Source organism: Salarias fasciatus (genome assembly GCF_902148845.1).
Source record: "Salarias fasciatus chromosome 7 unlocalized genomic scaffold, fSalaFa1.1 super_scaffold_4, whole genome shotgun sequence".
NCBI lineage: Eukaryota > Metazoa > Chordata > Actinopteri > Blenniiformes > Blenniidae > Salarias > Salarias fasciatus.
The window spans coordinates 25,101,855-25,118,210 of record NW_021941229.1 but is presented as its reverse complement, the minus strand read 5'-3'; the positions used below and the strand labels follow the sequence as shown (position 1 = coordinate 25,118,210).

General features: G+C 45.3%; 1 protein-coding gene across 1 annotated transcript in view; it reads left to right on the top strand.

Annotated features, from left to right (window-relative positions):
• Nucleotides 1-707: 707 nt before the first annotated feature.
• sez6l (seizure related 6 homolog (mouse)-like) overlaps nucleotides 708-16,356 on the top strand; it is a 41,592-nt gene continuing 25,943 nt past the window's right edge. The window contains exon 1 of the mRNA XM_030084423.1: nucleotides 708-798. Within this exon, the coding sequence (XP_029940283.1) occupies nucleotides 708-798 (91 nt within the window). The remainder of the gene's footprint in view (nucleotides 799-16,356) is intronic.

Here is a 16,356-nt window from a genome sequence, read left to right as displayed (position 1 = left end):
GAAAGAGAGAAAAGGATAGCGCAGACAGACTGATTCTCTGAATCAACGGATGGAGAATCAAGAATCAAGCAGGTGGATCGGTACAGGAGGCCTCAGATGAAGGTCCTCGGGGATCCTTGTGGGGCGGCGATGGATAAATGACATGAAGCAGTGAAACGTGGGGTGAGACAGGAGAGAAGACGGCCTTCTGAACTGGAACTGGTTCCACATGGCAGGAGCCTGAGGTTAAGTTTAGGATAGAGAATAATGTTTGGAATAACAATTCAGACGAATTATTAAGCTTAAAATAATGGCTGGTCAGGGTGTGTTTTCAGAGAGGGAGAGAGAGTGTGTGAGGGAGTCGGAGCCTGTAAAACAGGGAAATTTCTGTACTATGAAACAGTACAGAAGTACTATAAAATACATCCAAAACCATGAAATGTGATAAAAGAGATCATGTCAAATATATCCAAAAGACTGAACGCGAGGATTTGTTAAAAATCCACTCAAGGCCCTGTTGTTGTTGTTGTTGTTGTTGTTGTTGTTGTTGTTGTTGTTGTAGCTGTTGTTTCACATGACGTGCCTGGGTTTGTGTTTGGATTTTACTCGGCCATGTTTTGAAGTCAGTGTCTCTATAAAAACCTTTGATTTTAGCCATTTTTCAGCTTTCAGTGCATCAAGCAACATTGAGGACAGAAATGTTGACTCCCTGCTGAAATATGTGGTCCATGGACGTGTCCATCATGGACGTGTCCACCATGGACGTGTCCATCATGGACATGTCCACCACGGAGGGCTGGACGCTGGCGGTGGGCGAAGGCAGGCCGTTTATCGCTGGTCATAATGTTCTGGCTGATCGCTGGTTGTAAACCTTCTATATCATCAATGGAAAGTCTGAGGACGGCGTGACGCGTACTTAATACCCAGTTTATGGTTTGAGCGGCGACCTTTGACCCCTGGAGGTTTATTCCTCTCCGCTTTCTGGGCGCCGTGAATCAAATCCGTCACGTTTGGGAAAAATCCACGGCGGTTTTGACGCGGCGCCGGTTCTTATCTTTCACAGCGCCGTTTCTGTCGTTTCCTCACGGCGGATTTTCCCCCGAACTGCCTTCGATTTCTACCGCAGCCGATCGACGCCGACGTTTGATCATTTACCAGTAAAGGCCGGCTGCCGGGCGTCTTCTGGAAAGAAAAATAATCCAGCGGCTCATTGATCGAGGCGAAGGTCAGCTGTGATTGATCCATGTCTGGATGCAGAACTCCTCGGCGGAGGCGGAGGACCCTGTGTGTCTAAAAATACTGATCTGAAGCCGATAATGGACGCCGGGGAAGCGGAGCGCTCCGAGGAAACACGGGAATCCGCCGCTTTTAGAGCGCATCAACCATTCTGTACTGTAAGAGCTGCAGCGAGGCTTGCCGCTCGCGCCGAGAAACACATCTCACACCGAGGAGGGGGGGGGGTGGGGGGGTGGGGTCGGGGGAGGGGGGGGTATTAATTGCTGTGATTGAGTCTGTCTTTGCGCCACATAATGGAAGTGTTTCTGTATTTTCTTTCCTTTGCTTCATAATTTATTGGCGGGCGCTCTCCGTGTTGACATCTGGGTCATGGCCACCTCCAGGTTCAAGCTAAAAGCACCCACACACACACACACACACACACACACACACACACACACACACACACACACAGCCTCCTCTCAGCATCGCTCTCGGCCTTCTTCCTTCTTTCACAATTGATGCAGCCAGAGAGGAGATACATCCACCTCTTCTTTTATTCATGGATTAAGAGCAGAGAGCCCGCGTACCTGCGACGGTCCCTGAACGCACCGCCGGACACGCCGCGCCGCGCTCTCGCCGCCGGTCTTTCGTCGGAGCAGTGATTGGCTCCTGTCGTCTCGTTCTTTTTTATCCCGACGTTTCGCACTGAACTGGACTAACCCCGACTCGTCTCGGCATGCTGAAAAGGCTGCTGGGAAATAATACTCAAACTGAATCCCGACATGTTACAGAGTACTAATACTACTGCTAGTGTTATTCATACTGCTGTTAGTAATGCTGCTACTGCTAGTTGCACTATTAGTAATGCTAGTAGTGATAATACCAGTACCAATAACAGTATACTGTAGTTAGTGTAGGGCAGGTAGTAGTCGAGATACATGCAGTAGCAGTTATAGAAGAAGTAGTAGTAATGGTGGTAGTTATAGTACTAGTGGTAGTTTCAGTAGTCGTAGTGATAAAAGTGGACATTATAGCAGACGCGGTAGTTCAGTGGTAGTGGTAGTTATATTGGCAGTTTTAGTGGCAATCGTTATATTAGTAGTATTAGTGGTAATTAATAGTAATAGTGATATTTATAGTAGGAGTACTGGTAGGTTTTGTGTCAACAGTAGTGTGGTAGTTTTAGAATAAGTAATAGTAGTAATCGAAGTGGAAATTGTGGTAGTGGCAGTAGTTATATTGGTAGTTTTTGAAGTAATGATGGTTAAGAGTAGTGGTAGTTGCATTAATAATGGTAGTTAATAGTAATAGTTTTTGTAGGCGTAGTGGTAGTTGGAATAGCAGTAATGCTACTTACATTAGTAAGTATGAAATTTAATTTACATTGGTAGTTATGGTGGTAATTGTTGTGGTAGCTGTATTGGTAGTTACAGTGGTAGCTGTGGTGATCGTGTAACTACCGTTACTACCACAACTATCAAGTTGTGGTCGTCACATCAGCATTACTAGCAACTGTCATGTTTATGTTTGTAGTTGTAGTGGTAGTTGTAGAAGTGGCAGGTTTAGCAGTAGCCGTAGTAGTTGTAGTTGTGGTAGTAGAGGTAACTGTAGTGGTAGCTGTAGTAGTAGTGGTAGTAACTTGTAAAAACTGTTAAAACAAACCTTTTTACTTCAGAACAGAAACAAACATCGACACATCAGGAAACACCGCAATGTTTCTTTGCTCACGGTGGAGAGACAGTGCAGTCTGTTTCCTCTGGCATCGCTCCCCTCCACCCCCCTCCTCCACCACCCCCCTCCACCCAGCCCCCTCCTCCCCCTCTCCTCCCCCCCTCCTCCCCCCTCCGCTGCTAACTGGAGGCATGCAGGAGTGTGAGGAGCGTTTCAATGACTTGTGGCTGCGAATGCACTCACTCTGCAATGTTTCTGCTCAGCCGAGCGGCTAACGCACACACACGCACACACACACACACACACACACACACACACACACACACACACACACACACATTTGTATTACTGCTGCATACTTGTTAGAGACTTCATTGACTGTATTCATTCCCCCCTCGTGACATTTGCACTTAATCCCGTCTTAATCTGGGCCCTAAACCCTTCATCCAGCTCCTGAAAGGAAGTGAAAATGTAGCTTCTCTGGAAACGTTCCGTCTTCCTTCTTTCTTTTTCAGGATATCATTTAATCCTCACGGGGATTAAATGTTTTCGCGTAAGAAGACACACACACACACACACACACACACACACACACACACACAGAGTCCCGATGCCGTGGCAGCAAAGAGCGCTCCACTTTAAAACCCTTCCTACTTTTTCTTCCGTTTGTTCTCCGTGCGCGCTCTTCATGACACGTGCACGCCGGATCTTAGCAGTGTGAGTACTTACATAAGCAGCAGTAGCAGCAGTAGCAGTATCACCAGTAACACTGATTCCCCTCTGGGAATTCAAACTGCTAGCTGCTGATGTGTCCGGAGGAAGCTACTGAGAGTCTGAACTCATGTTTCAGTCCACTGTTTGACAGTTTGGGCTGCTTTAGGACGAGTTAAAAGTGTCTGTGATCCAGATCAAGGCTGATGCATGGACTCCTTCAAAGCCAGCGGCCTTTGGATTGCTGTTTGGACTTGTTCTGAACTGGTCTGGACTTGTTTGGACTGGTTTGGACAATTTTGGCTGGTTCTGGACTTGGTTTGGGCTGGCATGGACTTGTTTTGAATTAGCCTGCACTAGTTAGGTCCAAGCCCCTGGCCAGCCAAGGGCGAAGGGCCTGTTGACTAGTCGAGCGCACAGCGCTCGATCACAGACATAGGCCAACATGTCCAAACACACACATCGACATGCACTCACACAAACACATGTACAAACAGGAAACCGTACACACACTCTCACACACAAACATGACTTGTCGAGCGCATAGCGCTCGACCACAGACATTCACACTCTCAAACACCTCACAGACGCGTCGGGCTTGTCAAGACCTTTCCGAAAATATATAATATGTCGGCGAAATAACGGCGAAAAAAAAAATCGCATATTGTTTTTGCAAAATAATTCTTTCTTTCTTCTTCTTCTTCTTCTTCTTCTTCTTCTCGAAAACTCACCAAATTTTGCACAAAATTCAGTTCTGGCGATTTGTTTTTTTTTTAATATGTGTTTCAATATTGGGATTTAAAAATTGGCTCTACAGCGCCACCTGCAAAAATCAAAATGCATTGCGTCAATGGGAGGGGGTCCGCAATAAACTTTGTCGTACAGCCACAAAATTCGGTATAAACATGCGCCTTGTCGGGACAAACAAAAAATATTATTATGACCCCGCCCTCAGAACAGCAGGAAAGCAGCTATCTGGGATTGAATTTTCAAAAATGCTGAGTCAGCGTTTTCCAGGACGTCATACAAAATGTTTGTTTTGATCGCGCGCTTCTCCAAATGAGCTGAAATTTGGTGGACACCATCGACACAAGTAGACAATTAAAAGTTATCCAAATCATAAATCTCCAGTTCACAGTTTCCGCGTGGCAACGCCGCAAAGTTGATGTCAAATTTTGCCATTTTTTGAGTGTGATAAATGGCTGCCATTCGTACATAACAAATCCAATTTCAAGCAAATTTTAAACACTTATTGACCCTTCCTATCTGGACACATTGACAGTGAAATTTTGACAATCGGCGTTACAGCGCCCCCTACAGAATCAAAATAAAATCTGTATGGGGAGTAAAATTATTAGTGTCAGAAATGAAGGAAATTTGTGTGAGTACTCCTTCATGTGGTTCCCCTCAAAAAAGCAAATGGAAACCATGTTGTAATTTTAACGATGTTGCCGTGGCGATGGCTGAAGTTTCGTTATTCTAATGGGCCCAAGTGGGGCTAATGGGCCATTTTCCATGACGTCGTACAAAATGTTTGTTTTGATCGCGCGCTTCTCCAAATGAGCTGAAATTTGGTGTACACCATCTACACAAGTAGACAATTAAAGTTATCCAAATCATAAATCTTCAGTTCACGGTTTCTGTGTGGCAACGCTGCAAAGTTGTGGTCAAATTTTGCCCTTTTTGGTACATAAGTGGCTGCCATTCCTACATAATGACTCCAGTCCAAACCAAATCTAAACACTGTTTGACCTTTCCTACCTGGACACATTGACGTACGCTCGCCAGAATAAAACGGGGCGGGTCAGGTAAGCAGTCGGCGAGGGCCTTTTGACGCCGCTTGCGGCTTTAAGTTGGACTTGTTTTAGGACTGGTCTGGACTGGTTTGAAATAGTTTTGTAGTTTTGTAATGGTCTGGTCTGGTCCAGACTTGTTTTTGGACTGGTCTGGACTTGTTTTGGATTGGTTTTAACTGGTCTGGGCTTGGTCTACACTGGTTTGATCTGGTATTGGACTAATCTGGTCTGGTCCATACTTGGTTTAGACTGGCATGAACTTGTTTTTGGACTGGTCTGGACTTGTTTTGGACTGATTTGAGCTGGTCTGGCCTTCATCTGGTATTGGACTGGTCTGGTTGAGTCCAGACTTGTTTTGGACTGGTTTGGACCTGTTTTGGATGAGTCTGGCCTGGTCCAGTCTTGGTTTGAACTGGCATGGACTTGTTTTGCACTGGTCTAGTCCTTTCCAGACTTGGTCTGGACTGGCTTGGACCTGTTTTGGTCGTTTTTTGGAGTGGAGAAAAGAGAGCGTAGCTGATGGACTGTGATGTGAAACTGTTCCGCTAAAACAGACAATAGTCTGGAAATATCTGATAGTCGACTGACCTCACACTGGTTTGTAAAGTTCTGTAGATGGATGATTGGTTGGAAGCTTAGTTTCATTTTTGACTTGTTTCAGCCTGATTTTTTTTATTTCTGGGCTCAGGTTCTCCTGGTTTGAAGCTTATTTTTAGTGTTCAATCTGCTCAGGCAGATGTTCAGGTTTGCAAACTCATTCCAAGCTAACTTTTCATCCAGTTTAAAGCAGATTTCTAGTTTTCTTTGAAGCTCATTATTTCTGGAAGCTCCTCATTTATCAGCCTGGTTTTATTTCTCCTCTTCAAACATTTCCAACTTGTAAATGGATCAGTTATTTGTAGCTTTCAGGTCACTTCAGGAGACTGAATCAATGGTTTATTCCCTGCAAAAAAACGACCAAAAACACACATAAAAACTCAAGTAGATTGTACAGAAGTGAGTGTATGTTACAGTAAATTAATAAACCTTAATAATAATGTTGTATTTTGAGTGGTAGATGTGGAGAGTTTCCCTTTCGGCCGTGGAAGCAGCGAGGCAGACGAACAAAGCGCCATGAAATGAAAGTACAGAGCGCAAATAAATACTCGTCCCTCGCTGCAGCTTGAAAGAGAGAGAGAGAGAGCGAGTGTGTGTGTGTGTGTGTGTGTGTGTTTGTGTTTGAGACCATCCCAGTGTTTGACAGAGGTTCAGCTGCTGGAATTGGGGTTACGAGGTTTGAAAGATGAGCAGAATTCAATCGGCGCTTCCGCTGAATGGCATCATGGGAACTGTAGGCCGCAGTACTTTTTGGCGCCGGGCCGATCGAGGGACTAATATCCTGCTGGGGCGTTTAGGAAAAACACATCCGTCACCGGAGGACAATCTGATGACGGCTGTCAGAGAAGAAACGCTGGAGTCCGAGCGGGTCGCGGGTTTCAGACGGATTTATCGACCATTAATCTTGCGTTGTTTTGTTGTTGTTGTTGTTGTTGTTCCCACGGGAGATGGAGGAGAGGAAGGAGGTGTGGAGCTGATGTGGAGGCAGATCTGTCCTCGTGGTGGTAACGGTGGGGGTGGGGGTAAGAAGATGAAGCTCCACCTGCTCCTGATTCAGGGTCACATCAAACACCGTCATGATAAACTGAGTCAAAACAAGCACTTTGTTGTGTTTTTGGCTGTTGGTTTCCATGACAACAGCGCTTGGAGCCTCTGAAAACACGACCGATGCCATCTCCATCAAAACAAGCGAAAAACACCTACACGGGTGTATTGTTCTCTCCAGTGTGTGTGTGTGTGTGTGTGTGGTTTCTCTATATAAACCAACAGCACCAACTAGTGGTCCAACGTGAAAACTACACCATTTTAAGTTTTTCTGCCATTTCTATGGAAACGGATGTCTTCTTTGCTTTGTAAACGTAAAACTTTTCAGAAAAACGATGCGTTTCCACTTGAAACGTTGTCATGTAAACAGGCAATAAGTCACTGAAGCAACCAGCAACTGGTGGCCCGTGGGCCGAATACGGGTCCTGTCTGCATACTTAGCGGCCTTTGAGCAAATTAACGAAAAAAAGAAATGTAATTTAAGGTGTACAGCCACGAAACCTCTCCATTAACCCATATTGTAATCTTGAAAACAGAACCATACAGTGATAGGAGACGTTCTGAGACGCGAAGCTGGATGAGCTGCTGCTGTTTCCAGATGTTGGGGTTCATCCCACCGGTGACCACTAGGGGTCAATGTATTACATAAAATCCTCTCACTCTGTGTTTTTACAGTTTTCCGCCACATATTTCCATGTTTTGCAGTTTAAATGATGGAAATACTGGAATGTTTGAGCCAGTGTGGTGTAGCGGTGAGCACTGCTGCCTCACAGGGGGGAAGAACCACAGTTTGAATCCGGGATTTTCAATGTTGGGTTTGCATGTTCTTCCTGTGCGAGCGTGTGTGTATGCGTGTGTGTGTTTCCTGCCTTCACACTCAGCTGGGGATCGTTGAAGTTAAGTATAAAACAGGTGTTTTTCGTTCACTCTGACCTGTTCGCATTAACATTCTGTCACTCCGACTGATTCTCCAATCAGCCGCTTCAGTTAATGAACTTTAATTAACGGCTCTGAGCGGTGCGCCTCCACTCTGCCGCGCCGTTAGTTGAAGGATGTTGGTTTTAAATCTCATTCAGGCCGTTCACACTGCAGACATCAGGAAGCGTTAGAATTTTCTTCCTTAAAGTCAGAACTTAAAAAAAAAAAAAACAACAACTCCCAACTTTGATGGGATCGTTGAGTTTAATGAGGATGTGAACAGATGCTAACAGGATTGTTTGTACTGTGTGTGTGTGTGTGTGTGTGTGTGCGTAAAGCGGAGATTGCCGGTTACATCTGCTCCGACGAGCCGGTTCGATACCCGACCTGCTTTCAGCTCAGGGTCACTCCACCCACTGACGCCCGGCGACCATTCAGATGGCATCGATCGGGGTGTGTGTGTGTGAGTCAGTGTGTGTGTGTGTGTGTGTGTTGAAATCGTTGGTTGGGAGCAGTGTGTTTGAGGGGGCCACTCGTCCGAGGTCACCACTGCGTCACGCTTCAGTAATCGGCTCGATGGCGGCCGATCTGCTCACGTCAGCAAACCAGGGCGCATTTCCTCCTGGAGTGAGGAGACGCTACTCTACTGTACTCTACTGCATTTACTCTACTCTACTGTACTCTATTGTATTTACTCTACTCTACTGTACTCTATTGTATTTACTCTACTGTACGGTTACTGTACTTACTCTGATCTATTGGCCTCTACTGTGCCAAACGGGATATGTGAAGCAAAAGTGTGACGAGAATCAATAACTCATGAAATAATCCATATTGTATTCAATACAGTGAAACGGTGTTCGCTGTTTACTGTCAGGAGCTGACTGGAAATTCAGGCTTCTGTCCGATATTTAGCTCTAAATTCTCTATAAAGCCTTTATTTGTTAAAATGCTGCACAGCACACTGCAAAAACTTCAAATGTCACCAAGTTCATTCGTCTTGTTTTTAGTCAAAACATCTCGTCATTCAGATGAATTTAGAATAGAGACTTATTTCTGTTTTTAAAAATCTTATTTCAGTAACTCTTACCAAGTGAAATTTATTTTGCTGCACAGACGGATAATTTCACTAGTTTTAAGATGTCTTAAAATGCCCTGAGATGGTTTTCAGTTCACAAACTCATCAGAGAAACTCGCTTTTTTAGCAATATTGATATCAGTAAATATCAGTGTTACTTCTTCTGTGTGGGAGTTTCATCCATTAGCAGGTTGGTCTCGGACGCCATCCTCAGAAATGCCGACAGGAAGACGAAGCAGGCGGCGAGCAGCTCTGTTTGGGCTCTGTTTCGAAGCGAATTACAGCCCGGCCGCCGTTCCCGGGACGAGTTACGGCTGGTTTCAGGATCCTGACCCCGCTGGTGTTTGGAAACTGGAACATTTCAGACCCGGTTCGGAGTCTGACGGCGGCCCGTTAATTAAAGACCCGGCGTTTGGTTTTAACACGGCAGGAGAGAAATATGCTCCAAGCCTGAAATTCACCTTTTCTTAATGTTAAAATAGAAAACTGGAGCTTTAAAAAGCCATTCCTGTTTTCTTTACTTTCAAAATAAAACGCAATGTCAAATGCAGCTTTAAAATTGAAAATCAAAGCCCTAACCATGATTTAATGATTAAAAAACCCCACATTAATTACCTCAGACAGCCTTAATGCTAAAGTTTTTTTTACGTTTTTGTTGGTTTCAGTAAAACCAGATTATTTAACAGACCAACAGCGCCGCCCAGTGGCCTGGCATGCAAACTACAACGCGGTGAAACCTACAAACGGGCGGCGTTTTCAAAACCTTCCCGACACAAACCAGGAAAAACGGAAGCTTAGAAAACTACAGACTCTCAAACCAGTTCCAGCGTTTCACTCATCAGAATTCCAGTTGAAACACCAGCGTTTTGTTGACGGCGAGGCAGCGAGCGCCGACCCGACCTCCGCTCCCTGTGCAGGAAATGAAGTGTAGGGAGGAGGCAGCATCACCGCCGAGGGCTCTCTTATCAGAGCCAAGCCGCGAATATCAAGGCGCCGGGAACGTCATTAAGTTTCCTCATTTTCCAACCGTCTGGCGTCTATTTCAAGACACCCGAACGTGTCGGGGCCGGTTGCTTTTTTTCTTCTTCTTTTTTTTCTTCAGAGGCGCATTGCGGAGGCGGCTCGCCTCGTCGCTCCGTTAGCGGCGCCGAGACGAGCGGCGGCGGCGTTCAGGTGGAATTCAATCATCCTCAGTGCCACCAGAACACGATCCAGGCGGAATCGGTGAAGCCAGGAGGGTTCAGTGGAGCTGAAAGGGAGAGAAGACAAGCTCCTGTGTGGCGGCGTGGCGAGAGAGAGGACGAGAGACATAGGGAGAGAGAGAGAGAGAGTGAGAGAGAGAGAGAGAGAGAGCATCGTTTTGTTTTCTTTGTTAAGTCTCTTTAATTTGTATTCCAGGAGCTGGTGGCTGTTTAAAGTGCTTTATCAGGCTCAAGACTGGCAGCAACAGTATCTGGAATACATTCCCCGTCTGCCATGTCTGTTCCCCACGGAGCCTCTCTGCGATAAACACACACATACACACTCACACACACAGCATCCAGGCTATCAGCGTGGGTTTTTCAGCCTGCGGTGAAACGACAGGTCAGGTTATCACGGCAGGAGCAGCAATAACGGCTCCGGCTCGCGGCGTTTCCCGTGTCTGCAGAGCCGGCCGGAAGCATCCATTCAACACATGGTTTCAGCCCAAACGCGAGCCTTTCTGCAGCTTTTTTCTCTTTTCTAACTGCCGTCTGATGCTCGTCGGAGCTCAGATATGGTCTACAAACAGGATTACGAGTCTTATCTGAGGTGAGAGAGGCAGGAGAGGGAAGAGGCACAGGTGGCGGCTGATACTTCCAGGAAACGGCGACGCCTCGGGCTGAGGCACTGATGTGTCTCTGCTGGAATCAGTCATAAAACCTGGAAATAAGTTCTGCTTTATGGCAGCAATGCGGAAACATCTGAGTTGTCTGGACAGAAAAACTCTTTCACCGGTTTATTAACCTTTCAGACGGCTCCACATCCATCAGGGAGGCTCCTGAGAAACAGCTTTTCTATGCTGACGACTCCTGTTTTGATGTTCTTCCTCGGCTCTTCCACCTCACTACTCCATAGCGTCGCCACATATCACTTTTATCTGATGTCCTGAAGCTCTTCCTGTTTGTCCAGACATTTCTCCTTAAAGTTGTGATTCTGTTTAAAAGGAGAAAAAAAATCAAATCATGTTTTCAAACTGTAACAGATTTATTTCCCAAGATGAAAACAAAATATATATATTTATTAACTGTAATTCTTGTTCCTTTTTATTGCTTCTCTGCTCATGCAGCTTAAATTAAGGAACAACTTGTACGTCAAAGTATACAGTGCATATCATCTGTGGCCACTCGATGTCACTGAATGACAACGGAAATCTGCTACACTACAGGAGAACCTCCATTTCTGCTGTAAACACATACAGCCGAGTTTAAAGTCGAACTGATTAAATGTGAGCTAAAACAGGAAGAGAGCTTCAGAAAGAGTGTGAGAAACTTGTGAAGGACTGGAGAACAGAAAACTGATGAAGGAAACAAACTCGGCTGATTTTCGGGTCAAAACTGAGGAAGGGATTCACGGAAGGTTCTGGAACTAAAGCTGCTGGACCAGGATGACCGGTGGAGCAGTTTCTTCTGGACATGTTCTTGTGTTTTTTTCTCTTCCAGACAAATGTTTTAACAGATGTGACTTATAGTCCAGAAAATACGGTAATTCAGGGTTTGTATATACAAAGGGATGCTTCAGCACCGTATTTTCTGGACTATATCTGTAAAACGTATTTTTCTTCTTCGTGATGCATTTTTTTTTTTAGAAATTGAGTCAATTTGGGAACTTTTGTCTTGACTCTAAGTCCTTGAGGAGACTTGGAGACTCTAAAACGTCCTGTCGGTGTGTGTGACGGTGTAACGGTTCAGACGTTGGTTTTAACCAGACGTGGGTGAGCCAATAGATTTTTGCTTCCGTTCCTTCTTCTGCTTCCTCCGGCCTTGATGTAGAATCAGCTCGGCGCTGTGACGTCGCTCCAGACAGAAGTTAGTTTGTGTTGTGGCCGTTTGAAGACTTTCAGAATCGATGAAAGCGTCTCGTCGCTCCACTGATGTCCTGAAATAGACGCAGCCGTCCTCGTTACCGCCGGCTGCACCGCGTCCTCCTGCTTCCTGACTGAAGTCTGCGTCCGGGACCAACGATTGGCTGCTTTCATATCGCCGGGGTGACGGAGGGGTCAGTGGGGTATGAGCACACCGCAGGGGGCCCCAGGCCCCCCGCCCCCCCACAGAGACCCTTTGAAACAGCAGACATCAAGGCTTCGACAGGAAGATCTCACCGTACATACAATTCAGTGCCTTCACAAACAATCCACTGTCACTCTGATTCACCACCGCTTCACCCTGATTATGTGTAGATTGTTGCTTTTAGACAATTGAACATCTTCAACGATGTTCCCGTAAAAGATTAGAAATCATCCTACCCTGGAACTGTTTTTAAGACAGACGTGCAGCTTCAACAAAACAGCCGAAATGCAGCAAAAGTTTACTTAAATTTTTAAATCGGACCAAAATCTCCCAAGACAGTTAAATGTATTTAGAAAGGGGTGGAAGACAATCGGCGTGAAGTGGAGAAAGTTTAAGGGTTAGCCTGGAAGTTAGCGTCCATTTCAGTCATCGTCTTGCGTCCAAAACTAGCGATTCAACCATGAGCTTCAGTAGCAGTGTTTCAGAAAAGTAGAGTTTCCTGCTGTTTCCACAGAGACAGAGTCAGAATGATTTCTGGAAGTTGCTTAGGAACATTTTTCAAAAAGCTCCCAGTGAAGCCGTTGTCTAAACAGACACTGAAAACGCTGTGTGAACAGAACCTGAACTGACTGGACTACTGGAACTCCTCTGTCCAACCGGTTTCACTTCCCACCCGCCGAGTTGGAATGCTAAAGGTGTTAGCCTCAATGTTAGCATTCGTGTGAGGATACATCTTCTGTTTGCATTAGAATGATCTGCTCGAACCTGGACCGGTGCTTCATGCTGGACTCAATAAAGTTAGAGTTGGTGTTGGAGACTCATCTTCAGGTCTCGGGTCTTAAGTCTTCAGGTCTCCGGGTTTCCTGGTCTCCAGGTCTTCGGTCTTCGGGTCCTCGGGTCTCCTGGTTTTCAGCTCTCCCTGGAACGTTCCCCACATCCTTTCTTTTTCCGTCGGACCTTTGAACTGCTGTCTAAACAAAGGTGTTCTCTTACCGCCCACCGAGTCCTGGTGGTCCTCTGACCTTTGCATGTGAGCGCCTGCACAGGTTCTGAGCGTCCTCACATAAACGGTCGATCCCAGCGTGGGCGGTGAACGGCGAGCGCCGGATTCATCCTCACGGTTCGGTCAGAGGCTGGAAGTCGTCCTCATTCAGAGACTTCATTCATTCTCTGAAGTCCCGGCAGTGGAGGCAGCTTCGTTACGTGAAAACACTCTGAAGTAGATTCTGGAAATGCACAAAACTCTGGGAACAGCTTCCTCATATGTATGAAAACAACTCTCAGTTCACCTCCGAGCACAGATTCAGACATTCATTATTTAGATGCTACATCCCTTTATTAAAAACTGTAATTCTAGCCCCTGAGAGCTCGGATTAAAACATAACAGTGAAGCCAAAAGCAGGAGCAGTTTTCCAGCTCTGCTAGAGGTTATAAAACCGTCTCACCCTGGATTTATTTAACATGTAGCTGTTTGCTGTGATTCGCATCATCATTAGCCTGAATCCAAAACAGCAGTGATTAGCATGAGCAAGTTTGAACAGTAGTTACCTTATATTTCTAAGATGCATGTTGCAGAGAGTATCTTCCTGCTCTAACATAAAGATTATAGAGCATCTTCCTCCTTTAACATCCAGATTTAATAGAGCATCTTCCTTCACTAACTGATGTAACTTTTGTTGATCTCGTTAGCAGCGTCAACTTTGCAATTAGCCAATAATTTATATGTAGATTCTTCAGATCCTCAGTTGTCAAGATTATATTCCTCCAGTTTTCACACAATAACCACATCTGAAAGATGAAAATTAGCTTTACAGAGCTACTTATTCCCTTCAGGAGTTGGTGGATTTTAAAAGCATCAGCCTGAATCATTTCCTTGAAGAGGTGTAGAGACCAAAATTGGCTCTGAAGCTTGACTTAATTTTGCTAATCCTGCGTTCACACCGCGTTTCTTTCTGCACACGAGGCCAAAAGCTAAAAACTTTCTGGGAGACGAGAAGCCGGTGTGATACACCAGCGAGCCGGCTGCGATTCCTTTCATCCACACCAGTGGATCTCGCGCTGCGATGGGGCTGAGTCGGTTATCTGCGACCAGGCAGGCGGGAGCCTCAGCTCCCACAATCCCACCTATTTAGCTTTAAAGTGTTTAATCTGCTTCTCCTCTGCCCCAGTTGTGTCACATGACCTCTGCGTTATTATTCCGCAGCATTATCGCTCCCTCGTTAGCTTCATTTTTTTCCCCTTCTTCCTGTTGTTGTTGTTGTTGCTGCTTTTCTGCGAGCCGCCGCAGAGACTGCAGACTCATCGCTCTCGGAGGCCATTTAAAAAAGATCTAAGGGTTTAAAATAATCTCCAGTGGTTGGCTGGAGGTGTCCACTCAGATAAATGCATCACTTTCTTTCTTTCTTTTCCCCTCGGTCTTCTGTGCGACGAGGCTCGGCGCTGCCAATCTCCTTCAGAAAGCTCAAACCGCGGCTGTCACAACAGCAAATGTCACGACACGTTTTCCTCAGAAAAAGAAAGAAAGACACAAGACTGTCAGGACGCGTCTATTGTCTGCTTCCCCCGAACCGAACGGCGGCCATTCGTCATCAGAAGTGCCGCGGTACAAACACAATCTGGGCTTTAATGAACTTGACAACATCTGGGTTTTAATTATTCATCTGCTGAGTCGGAGCCAAATTACTCAGGTAGCAGCCTCGCTGTGGAGGCTGTCGGCGTGTTTCTGTGGAAAAACACGAGGAGGAATTAATGATACGGCGTGTTCAGCCTGATGCGCGCCGCAGAGCTCCGGCTCGACATGATGTCGGGACGTCTCATCAAAGAACGTCAGCTGCAAGAAGTCCAGCCGAACGTCAAGAAAACGGCTGAAGTCATTCTGAGGAATCGCAACTTTAGATGACAAATGTGATCAACCAAGCTTAAAAAGCACACCAAGATCCAATGTTTCAAGTGAAAATAGGGCTTGAAAGGCTGCGTTATTTCGCAATGCATTGTGGACCGCGGTCGCCATTTGTTTGCATCAGGTTCTGCTGCACCCTGGGTTTCGACAGATACTCGGTTGTATTGAAGAAATGGACGGAGAAGCTGGACCCTGTTCTGAAGGCTCCGTACCGCCAAAACATTCGGAGTAGATCCATATGAGATCGTTCTGCCTTCCGCTAGCTTGGCTAATGCTAGCAGCCTGCTACGTGTGACGGTTCATAACACACACTTCGATTCGTATTTGGATTAAAAGCCGTGAACACACCAACATGTGTGGTTTCATAGTGTTGAAGGAGAAGTTTGAGTGTCTGACTGCTGAAACAAAACAATGACAACTAGTTTTCAAAATTTCTGAAAACACAAATAGGATTAGGTTAGCCTAAATGTAGCTCATGCTAATGCTATCATGCTAACGGTCGGAAAAACATCTTTTTTTTTTTGTCATTCTGAACGTGTGGTCCACGTTTATAATCATTTTCTGTCCGTTTGTGTTTGTTTCCTTTTTCTCTCAGGTTATTTTTTGTTTCTCGTAAATTTGTCACTCTTGGTTTAATTTGTGTTTCTGTGTTCGTCTTCCGTGACTGTGTTGTTCTGTTTCTCTCTGTGGTTTAATATTTAAGATTATGTTAAAACTGACATTGATAAAAGAACAAATCCGACTTTCTTTGAGTGAAGCTTGTTTTATCCTGGCGCATAAGTCAGCAGATTCTAAGGCAAGGCAATTCTAAGATCCTTGGTCTTTCGTTCCTCTCTGCAGTTCATTTGCTCCACTTTGTGATTAATTTGTTTCTGTGTTCATCTTGAATCTCTCTTTAGTTCTTTTTTATTTGTGGTTCGAAACACCACTTACATCTACAATTATCTTCAAACAAATGTTGAAAACAAAGTAAATTCGTCTATTTCTCTAAAGCATGTTTTCAGTCGGCGCTAACGTTAGCATGCTAAACGAAGGGGAAAAGGGGCGCTGAGAAAAACTCGCTAATGCTAGTTTATTATAGGGAATCAATGTATTTTAAAGTTAGCCTAAAAACAAGTGTATTGAGGATTGAAGGTTATATTTTCATTTTGTCAATTGCTTCCAGTCTTCATTTTGTTTCTTCGCGTTTTCCTTAAT